The 22,569-nt window shown below is 42.5% G+C and overlaps 1 protein-coding gene and 1 long non-coding RNA gene across 2 annotated transcripts in view; one reads left to right on the top strand and one right to left on the bottom strand.

The window, feature by feature from the left end:
* The window catches only part of PDILT (protein disulfide isomerase like, testis expressed), a 41,101-nt gene extending 19,957 nt beyond the window's left edge, over positions 1–21,144 (top strand). The window contains exons 4-11 of the mRNA XM_043456179.1: positions 1,293–1,430; positions 5,516–5,626; positions 5,708–5,833; positions 10,856–11,053; positions 14,453–14,573; positions 16,606–16,784; positions 19,876–19,965; positions 20,772–21,144. Coding sequence (XP_043312114.1) covers positions 1,293–1,430; positions 5,516–5,626; positions 5,708–5,833; positions 10,856–11,053; positions 14,453–14,573; positions 16,606–16,784; positions 19,876–19,965; positions 20,772–21,002 — 1,194 coding nt within the window. The 3' untranslated portion in view covers positions 21,003–21,144. The remainder of the gene's footprint in view (positions 1–1,292; positions 1,431–5,515; positions 5,627–5,707; positions 5,834–10,855; positions 11,054–14,452; positions 14,574–16,605; positions 16,785–19,875; positions 19,966–20,771) is intronic.
* On the bottom strand, positions 6–15,561 carry LOC122433343. The gene is made up of 3 exons (XR_006267081.1): positions 15,478–15,561; positions 15,103–15,198; positions 6–125 (listed from the first exon to the last, which is right to left on the bottom strand). It is a non-coding gene; the product is annotated as an uncharacterized LOC122433343 (long non-coding RNA).
* Positions 21,145–22,569: the final 1,425 nt, after the last annotated feature.

The raw sequence follows: 22,569 nt of genomic DNA, 5'->3' as shown, positions 1-22,569 counted from the left end.
GGAGGGGGCTTCTTAGTTGCTAAGGATTCTGTGTCTGGGAGGGTGGGTGGGGTGAAGAGAGGTCTTCCATTTAGGTTAAATCCATGCCCATTCTTCCTTTTTCAATGAGTGGTTTTCTGGGAAAACTGGAAGGATAAAAAATAAACAAAAAGTGGAAGCTGAACAAGTGAAAGGCAGGAGGAGCTAACTACAAAGGCAGACAGTAATGGGAAGAGAGAAGAGGCGATTAATATATTTTGAACTAGTTTTGATAGTATAACTTATCTTTTTGAGGTCCACTTAGAACATCAACGAATAATAAATGATTTTCAAATTGCCCTTGCTTTTGGAGAATGAGTTTCTTATACATCTTTGTTCATTTCCTATAACTTTGATGACTCCTCCCTTTTTCTGAGTAGAAATCAGAACTTTGGGGTTATATTTATTTATACACGGGAAGAATTTGTACTTTTTTCTCTTCCATTTTACATTTTGACATTGTTTTTGGCTGCAATTTTCTTTCAAGCTAAAGAATGAAGGCTGAAACTACAGTCATATCTTAATATGAAGTTCATATTTGCTACTACACGTGATTAAATCAATGGCTTCTTCTGAAGGCAATTAAGGACTGTGTGTGCATGTGTGCTTAGTCACTCAGTTGTGTCCAACTCTTTGCAACCCCACTGACTATAGTCTGCCAGGCTCCTCTGTCCATGGGGATTCTCCAGGCAAGAATATTGGAGTAGGTTGCCATACCCTCCTCCAGGGGATCTTCCCAACCCAGGGATTGAAACCAGGTCTCCCACCTTGCAGGCAGATTCTTTACCATCTGAGCCACCAGGGAAGCCCATTTAAGGACTAAATGTTATTAATAAAGAGTCTCAACAACTGTGTTAGTACAGCCTTCACCCTCATACTTGGAAAAGGTCAAGTTTATCAATTCTCTCTGTTTATCTCTGTGGATTTGACTATTTTGGCCTTAGTCATAGCCATAGAGGAGAAGGCAATGACAACCCACTCCAGTACTCTTGCCTGGAGAATCCCATGGATGGAGGAGCCTGGTAGGCTGCAGCCTATGGGGTCGCACAGAGTCGGACACGACTGATGTGACTTAGCAGCAGCAGCAGCAGCAGTGTAGCCATAGAAGTATTCTGGGTATGAAACATCCATGAAGGTGGATTTAGGTAGCCTACCAAAACCACAGAACTTGGAAAGGTGAAGAGATGAGTTAGTCACCATTTTCACCCTGTCCTTAAAATTGCCAGACATTCTGCTTTCTGTTGAAGCCTCATCAAACATCTCTTCCCAAATAGGACTTAGAGGAAGAAGTAGCGGAGTTGTTCTATGATATGATCAAAGACTTTCCAGAGCTAACGTTTGGAGCGATATTGATTAGACATGCCATTGGGCGTTACCATGTCACCCTTGACAGTGTTATAGTGTTCAAAAAGGTAAGACTTGAGTTTTATTGCTAGTGAGGGGTCTCTAGTTCAAAATAATGAACCATGCATGGGCTTTGGGTGTAAATTCTGGTTCTGCACTTGTGAACTAAATGGCATTGACCAGTTGGTTTCTGGGAAATCAGTCTCTAGACGTCTCTCTGACCTTTCCAGCCATTTCCCATTGGGAGCTCCTCCTTTCCTTAACCAGTAAATGCCATTAATTAAGGCTTAGTCTTCTGCCCTGCATTTTCTTCTGGTCCATCCTAGCTTCCCCATCAATCCATATACCCATGATTTACAAATCTCCATCTCCAACCAGACTTCTCTGATCTCCAGGCTTTTAAATCCACCACCAGATGTCTCAACATGGTCAAGCCTAAAGTCATGATCTCCCTTCTAAATCCTCTTCTGGTATTCTCTTTCCCTTTTTGTGAATAGCAGAAACATTTATTCCACCCAGCAGTCACTGAAGAAAAGTGAAGTTCAAAAAAATTTCTTTTATTATCTTCTCAGTTATAAATAAAAATAGGCATTTTTATCAAAGAAGACATACACATGGCACATGAACACAATATAAATGTTCAACATCATGAATCCTAGGGAAATGTGATCATCTCATAGTGAGATGTCACCATCACTCCCAACTCCTCTGTAAACAAAATCAGAACACCTAGGCATCATTCTAACACCTCCCTCTTTTCCATCCCTCCTAACCAATCCATCAGCTCAATCCCATTGATTTTTAAATTTAAAATATTCCATGAATCTGTCCACTTCTTTCTACTGCTACCATCATAGATCAAGTGACCATTCATATCCCACAGCCTAGTGCCACATACATTCAACTGGTCTGCCACATTTTATCTCATCCTCTAAAGAGATATCTTTTCAAAATTAAAATCTGATTGTTATTTTTCTCCTTCTAATTGAAAGACCTTTAACAGCTTCCTGTAATTTTTAGGATAAATATGAGTCTTTGATGTGGCCCACAAGGCTTTCCACAGTCTAACCTTTATTACAAACTTTCCTCCTCTCCCTCTCTGGGATCTAGATCCGAGCCGCTCAATATAGCAACCACTAGTCACATGTGACTATTTACTTTAACATTAAAATTTTAGTTCTTCAATCAAACTAGCTATTAGTAGATAGTGGCTACTGTATTTAATATCATTGATTTATAGAGCAAATCCATCATCTCAGAAAACTCTACTGAAATGTCACTTTAGACTCTGTAGTTTGGTTCCTGGAATATGCATTATTCCCTCCCTACACAACACTAAATCCTTACAATAACCATATAACTTAAAGACATGGCTCAGAGAGGTTAGGTTACTTGCTCAAGGCCACACAGGAAGTAGATGAAAAGATCCAGATGCTGGTTGACTTCTCATAGGGAAGACTGTGAGCCACTGTGTTTTACTTAGGCCCATGGAAGTCACTGAAAGATTCCAAGCTAGAGAATAAAATAACCTGATTTGTGTTTTTGAATGGAGAGTCCAGACTCTTCCAACATAGAGTCCAGAAGTAGATCCAAATGCATACTGAAATTTAGTATTTAATAAAGATGATATTTTAGACTAGTAGGCAGACTATGTTATTCAGTGACTAGCATTGAGAGAATTGGGTAGCCATTTGAAAAAAGAAAGCTAAAGCTAAATCCATGTCATTCCTGCCACCAAATTAAATTTCAGATTGACCCTTAATTTAAAAATATAACAATGAAACTAGTTGAAAGACTAGAAATGCCATAAGAGAATTTGCTTTGTAACCTTGGAGGGAGGGGAAGAGTCCCTTTATGAAGCATGACAGAAACCCTAGAAAATAGGAAAAGAAACCACTGATAAATTTGGACCATACAAAAAAATGTTAAATTCTGAAGAATAAGTGAAGGTCACTCAGTCATGTCCAACTCTTTGCAACCCCGTGGACTACACAGTCCATGGAATTCTCCAGGCTAGAATACTGGAGTGGGTAGTTGTTCCCTTCTCCAGGGGATCTTCCCAACCCAGGGATCAAACCCAGGTCTCCCGCAGTGCAAGTAGTTTCTTTACAAGCTGAGCTACCAGGGAAGCCCTCTGCAGAACAAACCCAGTCACAAAATAAAAAACAAAACAGCAAAGTTGGCATTGCATTTAGGAGAGATTTGGTCTATGTTAATGGTTAAGAACATGGGCACTAGAGTCAGATTGCCTGAACTGGAATTTTGGCTCCACGTCTTACTTAGCTCCACATCTAGCTTAACAACCCCGGGCAAGTCACTTCACTCCTCTGTGCCTCAATTTTCTCAACTATAAAATGGGCAAAATAATAGTGTATGGCTCAATGAGATGTTATGAGGATTAAATGAGTTAATACATACAACATGTTTAGAACTGTGGCTGGTACAACTTGAGCTCTCCGTAAGTTTAATTAGTATTATTAAACTACTATTACGACCAGACAGGAGAGTAGGCTGTATCTAGAGGACAACAGGGCTTATGTTTAAGAAAGAGTCATGTTAATTTTATATCCTGCAACTTTACTATATTCATTGATTAGCTCTAGTAATTTTCTGGTAGAGTCTTTAGGGTTTTCTATGTAGAGGATCATGTCATCTGCAAACAGGGAGAGTTTCACTTCTTCTTTTCCTATCTGGATTCCTTTTACTTCTTTTTCTTCTCTGATTGCTGTGGCCAACACTTCCAAACTATGTTGAATAGTAGTGGTGAGAGTGGGCACCCTTGTCTTGTTCCTGATTTTAGGGGAAATGCTTTCAATTTTTCACCATTGAGGGTAATGCTTGCTGTGGGTTTGTCATATATAGATTTTAATATGTTGAGGTATGCTCCTTCTGTAAGCCAGAAAGATAAAGACCAATACAGTATACTAACACATATATATGGAATTTAGAAAGATGGTAACGATAACCCTATATGCAAAACAGAAAAAGAGACACAGATGTACAGAACAGACTTTTGGACTCTGTGGGAGAAGGCGAGGGTGGGATGTTCTGAGAGAACAGCATTGAAACAAGTATACTATCCAGGGTGAAACAGATTACCAGTCCAGGTTGGATGCATGAGACAAGTGCTCGGGGCTGGTGCACTGGGAAGACCCAGAGGGATGGGGTGGGGAGGGAGGTGGGGGTGGGGATCGGGATGGGGAATACGTGTAAATCCATGGCTGATTCATGTCAATGTATGGCAAAAACCACTACAATATTGTAAAGTAATTAGCCTCCAACTAATAAAAATAAATGGCGGGGGGGGGGGGGGGAAGAAAGAGTCGCATTTTAACAACATCACTCTGGCTGAACTTTAGGGGACAGATTGAAGGGAAGCAGGGGAATAAGTGGGAAGACTATTAGGAAACCATTGTAGGAACCCAGGGAATATGTATGGACTAGAGGTTGGAACTGGTATAGATGTAGAGAAGGAGATGGAGTAGAGAGAAATTAGGAGATGGCTACTTTTTTCTCCTTCCTCCACAGACTTTGATCCTGTGCTACAGAGAATTTATATAATTTCCTGTGTTAATCCAGGTCCTTCTGAGAAGCAGTCATTAAGCAGGATTAGTCATGCAAAAATTAGGGGAAATGCCTGTGAAGGAAAACAGAGAGGGAGCTGGGGAAACTTATCAGACCATGATGCAGATCTGACCCTTAGTAGGAAGGAAGGTGAAATGGAAGTCTTTGATTGCAGTGTAATCCTAAGAAAGTTCATCAAAGTCCTCCATAAGAAAAGTCCTGCAACTCCCAGAAATGGGCTTGCCTTGATATCCTTGAAAAATTCATTGGTTAGGAGCAGTGTGTGAAAAACTCCTCAGCATCAGCACAAATACATTGACAAGATTTCAGAGAAAGGCAGATGGGGCTGTCAGTCATCTATACTCCCTGCTCTGTAGACCAGAGGTTTTCATGGCTTCCCCATACCCATATTCCACCCTCAGGTTAGTCTGCTTGGATGTCTATATTTATTAAGTATCTAGATTATATGTCACACCTGTTACCATGGTGTTTCCCTTTTATCCAAGGTGAAAATTGTGCTATTTACATTTACTAAGTGGTTATGTCATGGATGCTACTGCCCTCTAATGTTTTTCTTCTTTTGTCCAAGGGAAGAATTGTGAACCGCCAGGAGCTTATTAATGACAATGTCAACAAACAAATCCTCAATAAACTCATAAAAGAACAACTCACAGATTTTGTCATTGAATACAACACTGAGGTCCGTGAGCAAAGGGTCTCAGGAGGAGGGTAGCTTCAGTAGCTGTGTGCACAGAATGACTTGTTTTCTTTTTAATTTCAGAATAGGGATTTGATTTACGAATTGAACATCCTGAATCACATGTTGCTCTTTGTCTCCAAAAGCTCCGAGTCATTTCGTATGATAATGCAGCATTACAAGTTGGCATCGAAGATATTCCAAAACAAGGTTTGTGGAAGTTGCCACTGCTTTTTAGGGTTCTTCGGATAGGAATCAAAGTCCTGTAGACCCTGATGCCATCCATCTGCTTTGCTGATTGTAAATGAATCTAAGAAGAATTGGCATATTCGTTTGCATACCACTCTCCTGATTTGCAGTCTTCTTTTGGCCCAGTGTCTCTTTCTTACCAAAGCTTTGCTTTTTCTTAAGAAGTCTACTATGGTAACACGATTGTTTCGGCTTTTTTTTTGATGGACCAAGCTCTGCTAAGAGTGGGTGACTGCACTGCTGCTAGAATTTGGCCTGGAGGAGAGGGGAAGTCAAGACCTGAGGTCAGGGACTGTGAAAAGCCTGAAGATGTGAAACAGTACAGACAGCAGTTGCTGGGGTTCTAGGATTCAGCATCAACAGGCTTCGGTCCAAATTCTCATCCTCTTACAAGTGATTTTGTCTTAGATGAGTTTAATGTCTCAGGCTCAGTCACTTTCAGTGAAAAACGGGGAATTAGAGCAAGAATTAGAAGTGTTTTATGTAAAGCAGTGAGCAAATGTACAATAAACAGTGCTTACTTTTATTATCATTAGAAACACATCAGTGTTTCCTAAGTATTATATCCATATTTATGTAGTTACCACCATCTGGATTATGGAGGCTATTTACTTCCTTTTCCTCTTTATTTTTATAAAGAAGTAAGGTAAGAAAATTATTCTGAAATTTAAACAAAACAATTAAAAACTTTGAAGACTCAAATGAACACATAATAAAGCCACTATGCACGCACATATTTAAAGTCCATGCTACACCCCACCTCATTATTCTCCAGGAAAGTTGTTCTAATTACAGAAACATCTGTTGTAAATACATTCCTCTGTGTGTGTGTATGTGTGTGTGTGTGTATGCATGCACACATACACATGTGCTTAGTCGTGTCCTACTCATTGCGACCCATGGACTGCAGCCCTCCAGGCTCCTCTGTCCATGGGATTTCACAGGCAAGAATGCTGGAGTGGCTTGCCAGTTCCTTCTCCAGGGAATCTTTCCAACCCAGGGATCCAACCTGCCTGTCTTATGTCTCCTGCATTGGCAGGTGGGTTCTTTATCCCTAGCACAACCTGAGAAGCAGTACATTCCTGGTTTATTCAATTTTAACTTAGATTTTTTATGTAATTAAATTGATTACAATCTGATTGCTTTTCCACTATTTTTGTTATAATGGTCAATTTGTTGTTGCTTAGTCACTAAGAGAAGTGAAAGACAAAGCAGAAAAAGAAAACATACCCATCTGATTGCAGAGTTTCAGAGAATAGCAAGGAGAGAGAAGAAAGCTTTCTTAAGTGAACAATGCAAAAAAAAAAAAAAAAAAAAATAGAAGAAAACAATAGAATGGGAAAGACTAGAGATCTCTTCAAGAAAATTATAGATACCAAAGGAACATTTCATGCAAAGATAGACACAATAAAGGACAGAAATGATATGGACCTAACAGAAGCAGAAGACAGTAAGAAGAAGTGGCAAGAATACACAAGATCTATGCAAAAAAGATCTTAATGACCCAGATAACTACGATGGTGTGATCACTCACCTAGAGCCAGACATGCTGGAGTGTGAAGTCAAGTGGGCCTTAGGAAGTATCACTGTGAACAAAGCTAGAGGAGGTGATGGAATTCCAGTTGAGCTATTTCAAATCCTAAAAGATGATGCTGGGAAAGTGCTGCACTCAACATGCCAGCAAATTTGGAAAACTCAGCAGTGGCCACAGGACTGGAAAATGTCAGTTTTCATTCCAATCCCAAAAAGGGCAATACCAAAGAATATTCAAACTGTTGCACAATGGCACTCATTTCACATACTAGCAAAGTAATGCTCAAAATCCTTCAAGGTAGGCTTCAACAATATGTGAACTGAGAACTTCTAGATGTTCAAGCTGGATTTAGAAAAGGCAGATTTACCAGAGATCGAACTTCCAACATCCTCTGGATCATAGAAAAAGCAAGAGAGTTCCAGAAAAACATCTATTCCTGTTTAATTAACTGTGCTAAATCTTTTGACTGTGTAGATCTCAACAAACAGTGGAAAATTCTTAAAAAGATGGGAATACCAGACCACCTGACCTACCTTGTGAGATACTTGTACGTAGGTCAAGGAGCAACAGTTAGACCTGTACATGGAACAACTGACTAGTTCAAAATTGAGAAAGGAGTACTTCAAGGCTGTATATTGTCACCCTGCTTATTTAACTTATATGCAGAGAGAGTGCATCATGAGAAATGCCAGGCTAGATGAAGCACAAGCCAGAATCAAGATTGCCAGGATAAATATCAACAACCTCAGATACAAAGATGACACCACCCTTATGGAAGAAAGTGAACAGGAAATAAAAAGCCTCTTGATGAAGGTGAAAGAGGAGAGTGGAAAAGCTAGCTTACAACTCAACATTCAGAAAACTAAAATCATGGCATCCGGTCCCATCACTTCATGGCAAATAGATGGGGAAACAATGGAAACAGTGACAGACTTTATTTTCTGGGCTCCAAAATCACTGTGGATAGTAACTGCAGCCATGAAACTAAAAGATGCTTGCTCCTTGGAAAAAAAGCAATGACAGACCTAGACAGTGTATTAAAAAAGTAGAGACATCACTTTGCTGACAAAGGTCCATATAGTCAAAGCTATGGTTTTTCCTGTAGTCATGTATGGATGTGAGAGCTGGACAATAAAAAAAGCTGAGCACCGATGAATTGATACTTTTGACCTGTGGTGTTGGAGAAGACTCTTGAGAGGCCCTTGAACAGCAAGGAGATCAAACCAGTCATTTCCAAAGGAACTCAACCCTAAATATTCATTGGAAGGACTGATGCTGAAACTGAAGCTCCAATACTCTGGCCACCTGATGTGAAGAGCTGATTCATAGATTCATTGAAAAGACCCTGATGCTGGGAAAGATTGAAGGCAGGAGGAGAAGGCAATGACAGAGGGTGAGATGGTTCAATGGCATGACTGATTAAATGGATATAAGTTTGAGCAAACTCCAGGAGATGGTGAAGGACAGGAAAGTCTGGTGTGCTGTAGTCCATGGGGTGGCAAAGAGTTGTGCATGACTGAGCAACAAGTCGCTGAGTCATATCGGACTCTCTTTTGACCCCATGGACTGTAGCCCCCCAGGCTTTTCTGTCCATGAACTCTCCCAGCAAAAATACTGAAGTAGGTTGCCATTTTCCTCTCCAGGGGAATCTTCCTGACCCAGGGGTTGAACGCCCATCTCCTGAATCATCAGGCAGATTCTTTACCACTGAGCCACCAGGGAAGCATAATTGCTTAGCCATAATTCTTCTAGATTAATTTTTTAATTTATCTCTTTAATCTAGATGGAATTTATTTTGGCATGTATCAAATGGATTGAGGTTGTTGATTGCCTTTATCCCATTTAGCAAGCTTGCTGAATGTCATTCATTGATTGTGCTCCATTTTCGAGGCAAAGAGATGCAGTTGCATACATATTATTCCAACAGGTCATGCCCCTTATCTTGTTCTCCTCTAACAAATGTCTATTGAAAATATACGTGGTTTTAATATGTCCACTTTGTTTTTCACTCTCTCCCCAGCACCTGGAAGACTGTCTGACACACAGTAGGACTCTTAATATTTTGAATCATGAATGACCTGAGAATGTCCAAATCCAGGATCTTCAAGCGCCTCTAAATGGTCTCCTTCTTCCACACTTCCTTCTTATCTACAACCCGAGTGGTCTTTTAAAATTATCACCATGTCACACTCTGGCTTATTATCCTCAGCAACTTCTCATCTCTTTCATATCAACCCCCGGCTCCTCACTGTAGATCTGACCTCATCTCTCACCATCTCCCATGACTCTCTCCCTTATGGTGCTGTAGCCACACTGGGCTGCCTATCTGTTCTAGAACACTCTAAGCATTCCCCATCCCCCCACCCAGGCCTTTTCAGTGACAGTTTTCACTGCTTAAATAAGTGCTCCCCTGACTAGTTACTCATCACTCAGATCCAAGCTCAGATGTCACCCCCTCAGATACGCTTCCTGACCTTCTTACAAAATATTGAGCCCCATGTCACCCTATCTGTGCAGTCACTCTCTCACCATGCCCTGTCTCATTATCCAGTTGGCACTCACTCATTGCTATCTAATCGACTAATTTCTTTACTCATTTCTTGCCTGTCTTCTCCACTAGAACGTGAGCTCCATGAAGGCATGAGTTTTGTCTACCTTGTATCCCCAGTACTTAGTAAAATTCCTAGTAGCCACTCCGCAAATAGGTGTAGAATGCATGGTTGAATGAGTTATGAATTTCCTAGATGGAAGAATAATTTACAGTAATAATGAGTTGACATGTACTGAGCAATTTCTACCTCCCAGTCACTGAACTAAGCCTTTTATATACAGTGTCCTATTTCCTTCTCACAGCAACCCTGTAATGCGGATACTATTATAATGATCATTTACAGATTAGAAAAACTGTAGCACATAGAGGGGAAGTTACTATGTTGCCCAAGGAATTGAGATGAAAGCTCAGGACCTCCTGACTTCCTGCAGTTGTATGAATGCTGTCTTGCACAAGGATGGTGAAACCAGGATGACAGCTCATGCCTGTCTATGCAGCGATGTTCAGGACTGCACCTGATGGAAAGGAGCCTTTACAGAGGTGCTCCATAGACACTGCTCTCTGCATTTCATTAAGTGCCTTTCCAGGCTTCCCTGGTGGCCCAGACAGCCAAGAATCTGCCTGCAATGCAGGGGACTCAGATTCTGTCTCTGGGTCAGGAAGACCCCCCGGAGAAGGGAATGGCTACCCACTCCAGTATTCTTGCCTGGAGAATTCCATGGACAGAGGAACCTGACGGGCTATAGTCCATGGGGTTACAAAGAGTCGGACACGACTGAGCAACTCAACTCAAACTACTGCTACTACAAGTGCCCTCCCGTAGCTCCCCACAGTTTCTCCCCCTCACCCTTTTCATACCTACAGTCCAGACAGACATGGGTTTCATTTGATTTGGCAGATCCTTTTCATCCTTGTGGATACAGATGTGCCCAGAAATAGACGTGTCTTCAAATACTTCCAGATCTCAGATGTCGATGTCCCATGTATCCAAATCCTAAACTTAAGCTCCGATGCGAGGTACAAAATGCCTTTCGAGGAAATAACCTACGAAAACCTCCAGCGTTTCGGCCAGAGCTTCCTGAGTAGAAAGGCTAAGGTAAGCCTGTCCTTGGATAACATTTATTCAGAACCTCACAATAATTCTTTTTTGGCTGTGCTGGGTCTTCATTGTTTCACTTAGGCTTTCTCTAGTTGTCAGTAAGCGGTGCCGACTCTTCATTGTGATGCTCAGGCTTCTCATTGTGTTGGCTTCTCTTATTTCCCGATATAGGTTCTTAGGCAAGCTTGGCTTCAGTAGTTGTGGTGCACAACCTTAGTTGCCCTGAAGCATGTGGAATCTTCCTTGACCAGTGATCGAACCCATGTCCCCTGCATTGGCAGGCAGATTCTTATCCACTGTGCCACCAGGGAGGTCCTCAAAATAATCATTTTTCTGTCAGTCTGCTGGCTTTGGTCATCTGAATGGAAAGGTCAATCTTACGGTTCCTGTGATGAAATACCTGCATCTCCCCATCTCAAATCTATTCAAATTTTCATGTGTCCTGACCTTATAATTCCACCATTAATTTGTTATTCTTAAAATCAAGACATTTTCTCTATAGGAATCTCCAGTTGAAATAAGCACTCCCAGCCTGGCATCCTCTCAAAGTAGGTTCTTATTCTTCTTTCAGACTCTAAAGTGAAAGATTTACTTGGGCACAGGGTAGATGCTTGCTTGGGGGAGAAGATGGGGTGGCATATATGGAGCAAACAGGACTTAACCTCAAAGAGCTTCAGGGACTCAGGAGGAGAGGCTTCAAAAAGAGGGCTACAAACACTATGTTGCCCCATTACATAACCACCTGCTATTTATTTAGCTCTTGCTATATCCTCAACCGCCCTTCTGAGTTACTTTCTGCTGAGTTAGGTGATCATATTATTTATTTTTCCAAATGCGGACACTTTTGAGAGTAACGGGAGCATTCTTTGGAAGTATTCTAAATGGCAGGAATAAATTGGGACACTGCAGGCAAACAGGAACGTATGATAACCATATTTTGGAAGGCTCCCTCTACTAATGTCCATCCCCCACAAACACTGCTTCCTCTGTATCCTTCTCAAATGAAAGCTGTCTTTTCTTTTATGTACAGCATTGTCACACACCAGTAGGTAAGACTGGTGTCCTCCATGCCACTTCTAAACCATTTCTCCTCCTCCTGCCTTTAAAAACCCCAAATTCTTTAGATTCCATGCCTTTGGACTTTAGACCACCAGCTCCTGCCTCCCGCGGCTGTTCTGATCACTTCCCTTTCACTTTCTGAGGATGCAGGCATGCCCTCCATCCCTATTCTGTCTTCACTTACAGAGCTGTCAATATCCAAAACCCTCATCTCTTCTCCAGTAATGGTGTGTCCATACCCTCTCAGCCACCTGCTCTTATGGCCATACTCTAGAGATGGCAGCCCCTCTGAAAGCCTGATTTCACCCTTCCTGTCCTCTCGGTTCCCATCTCTAGTAGCCACATGGCTACAACCCCTTACCCTTTTCATGGTTCCAGCCTCCTGATCTCATTTCTTAATCTCTTTAGTGCCCTTCTTTGTTAACTTGGATTCCATGTCCATCGCTCTGATGATGATTCCCTTAACTCCTCCATCCCTTCCACCTTCTACCTCCTCTACATCCTGTAGCATTTCCCAGGCAAAATCACAACTCCAGTTGAACCCACTTAACTTTCCTACTGTTTCCCGGCCAATCCTGGAGAAAAAGAACATCACCCTGAGGCAGGCTGGCTTCATGGAGTCACAAACCAAACCTCCTGTGGGCTCTTAGAAATGTTCTGACATTTATAGAAATTTCACTTAATGTGTTCATTCTCTTAATCTTGGAGTCTATTTCTCCTCAACCTCATTCCTCCTTTCAGTTTCAGTGTTCTAATATATCATTAAGAAAATAGAAGTTTTCAGACAGGGGCCCCTCATTTTCTATCACCATATCCGCAGATCTACTTGGAGCTCTGCCTGTCCTCTTTTTCTCATGCTGGTTATATCTCAGGAGGTGTTTGTCTTCCTCTCAAGGACCAGCACATCCTCTTGTGTTCTTGGAACAAAGAGTAGCATCTTTCATCTGACCTATAAGATGTCATGAGTCTGATCTGGCCCATTGCTAATTCTCCATCATTTTCTCTATTTCCCATCCCTCACATCCAGTCCCAATTCTTTTTATGCTCCCTCACAAGGAATCTTCAGGTCCTTTCCAGAGGTGGGGGTAGGGATGAGGGAAGCACATCCAGTCCCCATTCTTTTTATGCTCCCTCACAAGGAATCTTCAGGTGCTTTCCAGAGGTGGGGGTAGGGATGAGGGAAGCTATTGTAGGTGACAAGGCTGGTGAGTTGGGCAAAGACCACCCAGCAAGGACTTGTAAGCATATTAAGGATTTGGTATTCTAAGAGCAACGGGAAGCCACATTTGCCTGGTGAAAGTAGAACCTGCTTTTAGGAGAACAAAGGTGTGAAGAGGATTAGGAGGAGATAAAGAGAGGACACTGTAATAACAGTGACCTAGAGGAGAGATGAAAGCTACCTGGCCACAGCAGTAGCAGTGCAGACAGAAAGGTGTGAATTCAAGAGCTATTCAGAAAACAATGGTTGCAAAGAAAAATATATGTTCTGAGATTTTTCATCACCTCCTTCAAAGAGAAGCAAGAACTGAGTTCATTTTTTCATTTGTTCACGATATTGACTGAGGTCTCATGATGTGCCCATACTCAGCGGTACTCAGTGATAAGGGAAGAAAAGTCCTTTGTGACATTCCATCCACTGAGATAGGGACACATTAATCACATAACCATAAAATAAATATAAATGGTAAATAAGTGATACAGGAGAAGTACCAAGTATTATGAGAATTTATGAAAGCAGGGCTGTGACCTAGCCTGGGGGAGAGTCAGGGAAATCTTCCTTTGACGTCATTCTGAAAGACAAATCTGAGTTAGGGATAATTCTGATAGAGAAGGGAGCATGGGAATAAGAAAGTGGGAAGAAGGCTAGCCCTTTGAGTGAATAGACCAGTGTGGCTGAAGAAAGCAAGGGAAGAATGATGAGCATGGAGAAGGGGGCAGGATGCAAAGTATAATATATATTTTATAGGTGACATAAATGATCTTAGTTTGATTCTTGGGATAATTGAGGACAGCTATATTTATGGGAGAAGGGACATAGATTAGTTTAAATGTTAATGATGTGAAATCCACTCTCATCTAAGAATTCTAAGAATCATGTATTCGGAATTCTGGAATCCACCCTGGTTTGGGACTCTGCTGCCTCCTCAGCCCTCTGACTCCAGTGCCCTGGACAATCCAGGTTGCACATTTAGCTCATGACCTTTCTTAGCATTTCAAACGCTTTCCCAAGGCTGCTGTAAAAACAAGAGAGAATTTTCTATTGTTTCCAGCCAGGGTGGGGACCCCAATTGCCAACCTGTTTCTGGAGACTGTTAAAATGTCTCGTCTATTTCCTAGAAACATCTATCCAGTGAAGAAATTCCAAATTACTGGGACCAGGGGCCGGTTAAGCAGCTTGTTGGGAAGAACTTCAACGTTGTGGTGTTTGACAAGGAAAGGGACGTGTTTGTGATGTTCTGTGAGTATCTCTGCAGAGGCCACGAGGCACTGGCTCCAACGTTACTTTTTCAAGTGTAGGTTCCTGAATTCTTGGGTGCCCAAATCTCCAAATCCTATCAAAGCATCATGCCAAGAATGGTCTTCAGACATCCATCAAGATGCTATCAGCTACAAAGCAACGCTCCCCCCAGATCAAATTCTTGAAGTGTGTGGAATAGCTTTCACACAATCGAAGCCTGTGGCTATTTGTAACAACAGTAACACTGACGGCTGACGCTGATTGAATGCTAGACTGCACTGTCAGTCTCTATGCTATCTCACTCAATCCTCACACCTTGCTTTTGAAAGTAGCTACTTTATTGCTCTCACCTAACAGGTGAGTAAACAGAGTCCCAGGGAAGTGAAACTTTACTAAAGTTATGCAGCTAGTGGGTGACCTTAAGTAAGTAAGGGATTGAAACCTAGTCAGCCTGAATCCAGTGGCTACATGGGTAACTACTGTACCAGTATAAGTTAAGTAACATCAAATAGCCCATATTTAACATTACCTGAGTTGGAGCAACCAAAATGAAGACTCACGTCATGCATGTAAAAGACCTGGAACAGTGTCTGGCATCTTGTAAGCACATGATAAAAGGCAGGCACTATTGCCATTATTTTCCCTGTTACAATTATTTCCATAATCATATTATTGATTATTTTCATAATAATCATAATCATAATTTTGATTATTTTCATAGTCAAGAGGACTGTTGCTCTTCCTCCATTGTTTCTGATTTGCATGTGAAAGCCAAAGCCAAGGGATCTTCTCTTTCATCCTGAGACACAGAGAAGGGTGGTAATGCAGTGACTTCGGATCCCTCTTTTACTTAACAGGAGGAGTTAATATTTATTGAGCACTGATGAGTTTGCTGTTTATATACCTGTTCTCATTCCTCCTCTAACCAAGCCTCTTGGGAAGGTACAGTGGATTTCCCCATGATACAGATCAGAGAACCTAGCCTCAGAGAAATGAATTACTTTACCCCAGATCACATAGCAAGTAAGCTGCAAGACAAAAAATTCAAATCCAGGTCTGATGCCATCATTTCCTAGAGGGTGAAACAAGGATCAGGTTACATTATGCAGGCCTTTAAAACTCTCATTGAAATGGACATTCATCCACAGAGTCAGGTGTTTATAGTCTGCAGGAAGTCTTCACTTCCTGGGTGTACTCTCCATGGGACTGAAAGGGGTGTGATACAGTGGTCACAAGTCAAAGCAGCCTGCCTGCTAATCCCACTTCCTCTGCTTAAATCATTAAGTGACCTTGAGCTCTAAGCTTAACTGCTGTTGGAAAACTCTTGTGCTCTCTCTCACATACACAAATACACACACTTTTTGGCAGAACACAAATATTTTTTTCTTGGTTTGGTTTTCCTCTTCAGCTGGATGGAAGGAAATGTTAAAGGGAAATTAGAGAATGGAAGAAAATGTCCCAACATGTTAATGTCTGAGTGGAAGGGGACTAGGTTATTATTTTTTTTTCTAGTTTATATAGTGATGATCAGATACTATAGCTGAAATGTAAGATAACCTAAATGAAGTAAGTGAATGTTGCTCAGTTGTGTCTGACTCTTTGTGACCCCATGGACTATATTCTTTGTGACCCCATTCTCCAGGCCAGCATACTGGAGTGGGTAGCCATTCCCTTCTCCAGGGGATCGTCCCAACCCAGGGATCGAACCCTGGTATCCCACATTGCAGGTGGATTCTTTACCAGCTGAGCCACAAGGGAAGTCCAAGAATACTGGCAGTGGGTAGCCTATCCCTTCTCCAGGGGATCTTCCCAACCCAGGAATCAAATCAGGGTCTTCTGCATTGCAGGAGGTTTCTTTACCAACTGAGCTACCAGGGAAGCCCAAGATAACCTAACATACTTTAAAAGAGACAGGGAGTGCAATTTGCATGGCAGCAGACCATTAGTGGAGCACAGTGATGGTGTCTATGGGGGAGTGTGGCTTTCAGGGTCTTTATGAGTGTGAGCTTGAGTGATGGCTCTTCTTTTTCAGATGCACCCTGGTCCCAGAAGTGCATGGTGCTATTCCCAGTGTTGGAAGAGTTGGGCAGAAAGTATCAAAACCACTCCACAGTCACCATCGCCAAGATCGACATCACGGCAAATGATATTCAGCTGACGTACCAGGACCGGTACCCCTTCTTCAGACTCTTCCCCGCTGACTCTCAAAAAGTGAGGGGCTCTTGGGATTCACATAACTGGAAATGTTATATTATTGTCAAGGACTCAGTGTCTCTCAGTCTCCATCTCTACCTTTTACCAAATCAACTTCATTCTTAGCTCCAACTCCTATTAACTTTTCATATTCAAGTTAGAGAATAATTTCCACTAGCTTTCAGAAAATTCCCAACTCAGTCTGATTGGGTCCTCCTAACCCAATCATTGGGGCAAAGAGGATGTGGGTGTTTTGATGGTCAGGCCTAGGTCAAATGGTTCCCTCTGGTATTAGAGCTGAGCTTGACTCAGACTATATGGAATAAGGCAGGAGGAGTCACCATGTGAATATTGGGGGTGGGGTGGTACCAGAAGAAGGAAGACTGCATGATGGAGACAATTAAGTACTTTACACTTTGGCTTTAGAGCCATTGAACATCACCAGTGTTCATGGAACACATACTTCATGCTACTTTGATATGTGGGGAAGAACGTCAAAGAATCACAAGCCAAGGTCTCTGGTCCCAAGAAGAGTATGATTAAGTGTTGGGTAAAGTCATGGAATGTGAAGTCAAGTGGGCCTTAGGAAGTATCACTGTGAATGATACTTCACAGTGGCGGTGATGGAATTCCAGTTGAGCTATTTCAAATCCTAAAAGACGATGCTGGGAAAGTGCTGCACACAATATGTCAGCAAACTTGGAAAACTCAGCAGTGGCCACAGGACTGGAAAAGGTCAGTTTTCATTCCAATCCCAAAGAAAGGCAATCCCAAATAATGCTCAAACTACCGCACAATTGCACTCATCTCACACGCTAGCTAAGTAATACTCAAAATTCTCCAAGCCAGGCTTCAGCAATACGTGAACTATGAACTTCCAGATGTTCAAGCTGGTTTTAGAAAAGGCAGAGGAACCAGAGATCAAATTGCCAACATTCGCTGGATCATCATAAAAGCAAAAGAGTTCCAGAAAAACATCTATTTCTGCTTTATTGACTATGCCAAAACCTCTGACTGAGTGGATCACAATAAACTGTGGAAAATTCTTAAAGAGATGGGAATACCAGACCACCTGACTTGCTTCTTGAGAAACCTGTATGCAGGTCAGGAAGCAACAGTTAGAACTGGACATGGAACAACAGACTGGTTCCAAATAGAAAAAGGAGTATGTCAAGGCTGCATATTGTCACCCTGATTATTTAACTTATATGCAGAGTACATCATGAGAAATGCTGGGCTGGAAGAAGCACAAGCTGGAATCAAGACCACCAGGAGAAATATCAATAACCTCAGATATACAGATGACACCACCCTTATGGCAGAAAGTGAAGAAGAACTAAAGAGCCTCTTGATGAAAGTGAAAGAGGAGAGTGAAAAAGTTGGCTTAAAGCTCAACATTCAGAAAACAAAGATCATGGCATCACTTCATGGCAAATAGATGGGGAAACAGTGTAAACAATGGCTGACTTTATTTTTGGGGGCTCCAAAATCACTGCAGATGGTGATTGCAGCCATGAAATTAAAAGACAGTTTACTCCTTGGAAGGACAGTTATGACCAATATAGATAGCATATTAAAAAGTAGAGACATTACTTTGTCAACAAAGATCCATCTAGTCAAGGCTATGGTTTTTCCTGTGGTCATGTATGGATGTGAGAGTTGGACTATAAAGAAAGCTGAGTGTAGAATTGATGCTTTTGAACTGTGGTGTTGGAGAAGACTCTTGAGAGTCCCTTGGACTGCAAAGAGATCCAACCAATCCATCCTGGAGGAAATCAGTCCTGGGTGTTCATTGGAAGGACTGATGTTGAAGCTGAAACTCCAATATTTTGGTCACCTGATGCGAAGAGCTGACTCATTTGAAAAGACCCTGATGCTGGGAAAGATTGAAGGAGGGAGGAGAAGAGGACGACAGAGGATGAGATGGTTGGATGGCATCACCGACTCAATGGACATGAGTTTGGGTAAACTCCGGGAGTTGGTGATGGACAGGGAGGCCTGGCATGCTGCGGTTCATGGAGTCGCAAAGAGTTGGACACGACTGAGCGACTGAACTGAACTGAACTGAAAGTCATGGTATAGCCTCATCTCCAAATGCAACTGGCATTAAATAGGGCAGATTCGGGAGGGCAGATATGGCTGGAAGTCTTCATGAAAATATGACACTTTAAAGAATGGTAGGGATTTAAATCAGAAGTGTGTGAATTATAAGTAGGGAGCATATATAAACAAGAGGGCAGGCAGAAGGCTCACCACAGAACTTTGAAAGAGATGTCATCGTCCTGGTATAGAAGATGCACACGGAAAATGAGGCTAGATTGAAAGGTGGATGGAACTGGTTCAGATCTTCAGTTGTCTGAAAAGGAGTTTAGACAGCCAGAGGGCAGTAAGCAGTTTCCTAATCTTCTTAAAGACTGAAAAAGGAAAGGAAGCTAGTGATAGCTGAGCAAGAACATATGCCAGACACTTTGTAAAACAAATATTCTTAATCTTTAATAATAAAATAGCATATAGATATATATAGTGCTCCTATGAGTCAGGCATTGTTTTAAGTGCCTTTTGCATGTTGTTTGAGACCCCATGGACTGTAAGCCCACCAGGCTTCTCTGTCCATGAGATTTCCCAAACAAGAATACTGGAGTGGATTGCCATTTTTTTTTTCTCCAGGGGCTCTTCCCAGCCCAGGAATAGAACACAGGTCTCCTGCATTGAAGGCAGATTTACCTCTGAGCCACCAGGGAAGCCTCCTTTTCACATAGTAACTCGTTAAATCCATATAACAACACCGTGAGAGAGGGACTTCATGTTACAGTTAAGGAAACTGAGTCACAGAGTGTTTAAGCTTCCAGACAACACTGCAAAGTGATGAAGCCAGGGTTTGAGCCCCAACACTGTGGCCCCGTAGTTCTTGCTCTGAACAACTACATCACAGCCTTATGATGGAGGATATTTCCTTATTCTTATGGTAATGAAAGCTCAGAGAAGTTAAGGAACTTGCTCACTGCGCTCAGGTTGTTAAGAATTTGACTCCGGATTTGTCTGTAGAGCAATCCCTGAGTATCCTGCGGGAAGGGGCTACCATTTCAACTCTGCTCCATTTTCTTCCTAGGATGTACAGTATAACGGTGAATATACCCTGAAGGGCTTTTCTGACTTCCTGGAAAGTCAAATCAAGATCCAGATTGAGGATGAAGATGAGGTAAGGTGAAGCAGCAGTACCCTAGACCATTCTGTCCCACACAGAACCATCAAGAGCTCAATAGATTAGGAAAGAGGGTGCCAAGTGTTCTATAATCTTATGGGAGAGAATGGAGGCTGGATCCAGGTTGGATGGCTTTATTTCAAGGACACATGCTACTAGAAAGGCAGAAATGAGACACAGAGAAGGACAAGGTCTCACACAGCTCCTAGGCTGCTCCCCTAGGTCCACTATTCTCGAGAGCTTAACCACACGTCCTGATGGGCTCCGGTGCCCTGGCATCGTTCTACAATCTTCATTCCCTCCTAATTCTGGCCATGCCTCAGTAAGGCCGTCTGCTGGAAGGGGTCATCTGTGTTAGTTAGGACCCTTTCAGTTGCAAATGTCAGAAACTATAGCACTGTTTGGCTTAAGCAGCAATGGGAATTTATCCTCTATAACTGGGAGAACATCAAATGTGGGTGGATTCTGAAGCTCAGAGTCATTTTCTGTCTCCCCATCTCTCTTTTCCTGTTTGCTTCATTCCCAAGCAGGCACTTCCCCACGGAGGGGCAGTGACTGCTCCACAGCTCTCAGCTAACACCTTCTCAGCTTGCAAAGAAAGTATCATTAATAATACCAGGTCTTTAGTAGTCCTAGCACATGTCCTGGGACGAATCTCAGTAGCCAGGCCTGGGGCAGCGGCATTTCTGGGCTTAGAGCAGCGAAAGGCTGCTTGGCAGTACAATGACAATTACTGCATAATTCTTGCCTCTATTTTTCCTCCTCCAACCCTTTCTCCCTCCCACTCTTCTTTTCTTAAATAGCTACTCTCTATTGAGGAAAGTGAAGAGACAGAAAAGGAGGTATTAGCGGAGGAAAAGGAGGAAGCTTTTATGAAGAAAGAGCTACCAGAACGGAATTTGCCTGAGCTGGAGAATGTGACCAAATTCGAACGGGCAGCTGAGCAGAAAGAAAAGGCTGAGGAGGAGAAGGCAGCTGAGCCAAAGGAACCTCCATCACAGGGGAAGGAACCAAGAGTGAAGGAAGAACTGTAAGGCTCTCCAGAGCCAGGAAGAGAGGGTGCCCATTTTCCAGACCCTGGCATCATTTTCTGAGTGGATCTACCCCAAATAAAATTCTATATCATTGTGGTAGGTGGGTGGAGGCTGGGTAATAAAAGCCCCTGAATGTCTTTGGCCCCGTCTCACTCATTATCTCTTTTTTTCTGCTTGGTGTTGCCTTAGAAGAGCTGTTTGGCCTCGAATTCAGATAGAGCTGCAAGGGAAGCCATAATAGTAGCATTTAATGAGTGTTTACAACATGCTGGGCATTCGCTTAGTTCTCACAGCCTCACTGAGAGCTAGGTTTCATCATCCCCATTTTTCAGATGAGGAAACTGAGGCTAAGAGAGGTTGAACAACCAGGCAGGATCACAAGGCTAGAAAGCCCTTGAAAAATGATTCTGGGCAATCTCACTCCAAAGGTGGTGCACATATCACCATCACCACTACCACACTGGGATCCCCAGAGAGGGTGGCTGATGCTTTCAAAGAGGTGGAATGATCTTTTTATGCTTCACTATAGCACAGTAGGAAAGAGATTCGATCCAAAATCTCCCCCTAGTTTTTCACATCTCAAAATGACCCATTCTCGTAAGCAACCACATGCTAGGCTAACCCTCAAGTCCCTTCTTTCCTTTTATTACCGTAAAAGTAACTCCACCAAACCACATGACTCCTATTTCCTTCCAAGTTACTCCATCCACTATTTCCCATCTCCAACCACCAGTCTCAGCCACAGAAGTCTTCCAATTGGTCCCTCTACTACTGCTTTGTACCTCCAAGCCCCCCCCAACACACATACACACAATCCACATTCCCTAAAGCTGTTAAAGTGATCTTTTAAAAAGCCGTATCATGAGAGCTCACGGTACTATCCCATTTTTCTAGCTTCTAGTGGCGACCTGCCATTCATGATTTCTTCCTCAAAGAACTCTGACCATTTGCTTCCATCCTCACTTTTCTTGCTTCCTCTAATTCTTCCTGTATCTCTCTCATAAGCACCACTGTAATTGCACTGGGCCTGCCCAGATAATCTCATCTCAAGATGCCGATCTTAATTATACCCACAAAGTCCCTTTTGCCATGTAAGGTAACATTTACAGGTTCTGGGGATTAGGACATAAACATATTACGAGGTCATTCATATTCACGCTGCTGGTTTGTGACATTCACTTAATTCAGGTATAACAGACCTCCTCTTGGTAAAAGGAGGGCATAATATTTTAGGGACTAAGGTCTACACAAACCACCCGGGCCTCTCCACAGCCTTCCCATTATGTAATGCAAAGGCTGATTGTATTTTATCAGGCCTCAATAGCCAGTGCCCCAGTCTCTCCTTCCCCAAACCGGGCCTGTCCACATCCAGACCAAGCAGGGAACAGCCTGGGGCCCTGGAACTCACCTGAACCAGTTGCCCTGGCAGGAGCAGGTGTTAGTATTCAAGACACGATTTCAAGCTCACCTGCTTCAACCTTAAAGCCATGTGGCTGCCAGTTGAAGGAGGGGTCCCCGGGTGCTGCTAGGAAATCACGTGGAACTAAATCACATGGAACAGAGCTCC

The sequence above is a fragment of the Cervus canadensis genome, chromosome 32 (genome assembly GCF_019320065.1).
Source record: "Cervus canadensis isolate Bull #8, Minnesota chromosome 32, ASM1932006v1, whole genome shotgun sequence".
NCBI classification, from domain to species: domain Eukaryota; kingdom Metazoa; phylum Chordata; class Mammalia; order Artiodactyla; family Cervidae; genus Cervus; species Cervus canadensis.
The sequence above is the reverse complement of the archived record's forward strand: the minus strand, read 5'-3'. Positions and strand labels throughout refer to the sequence as shown.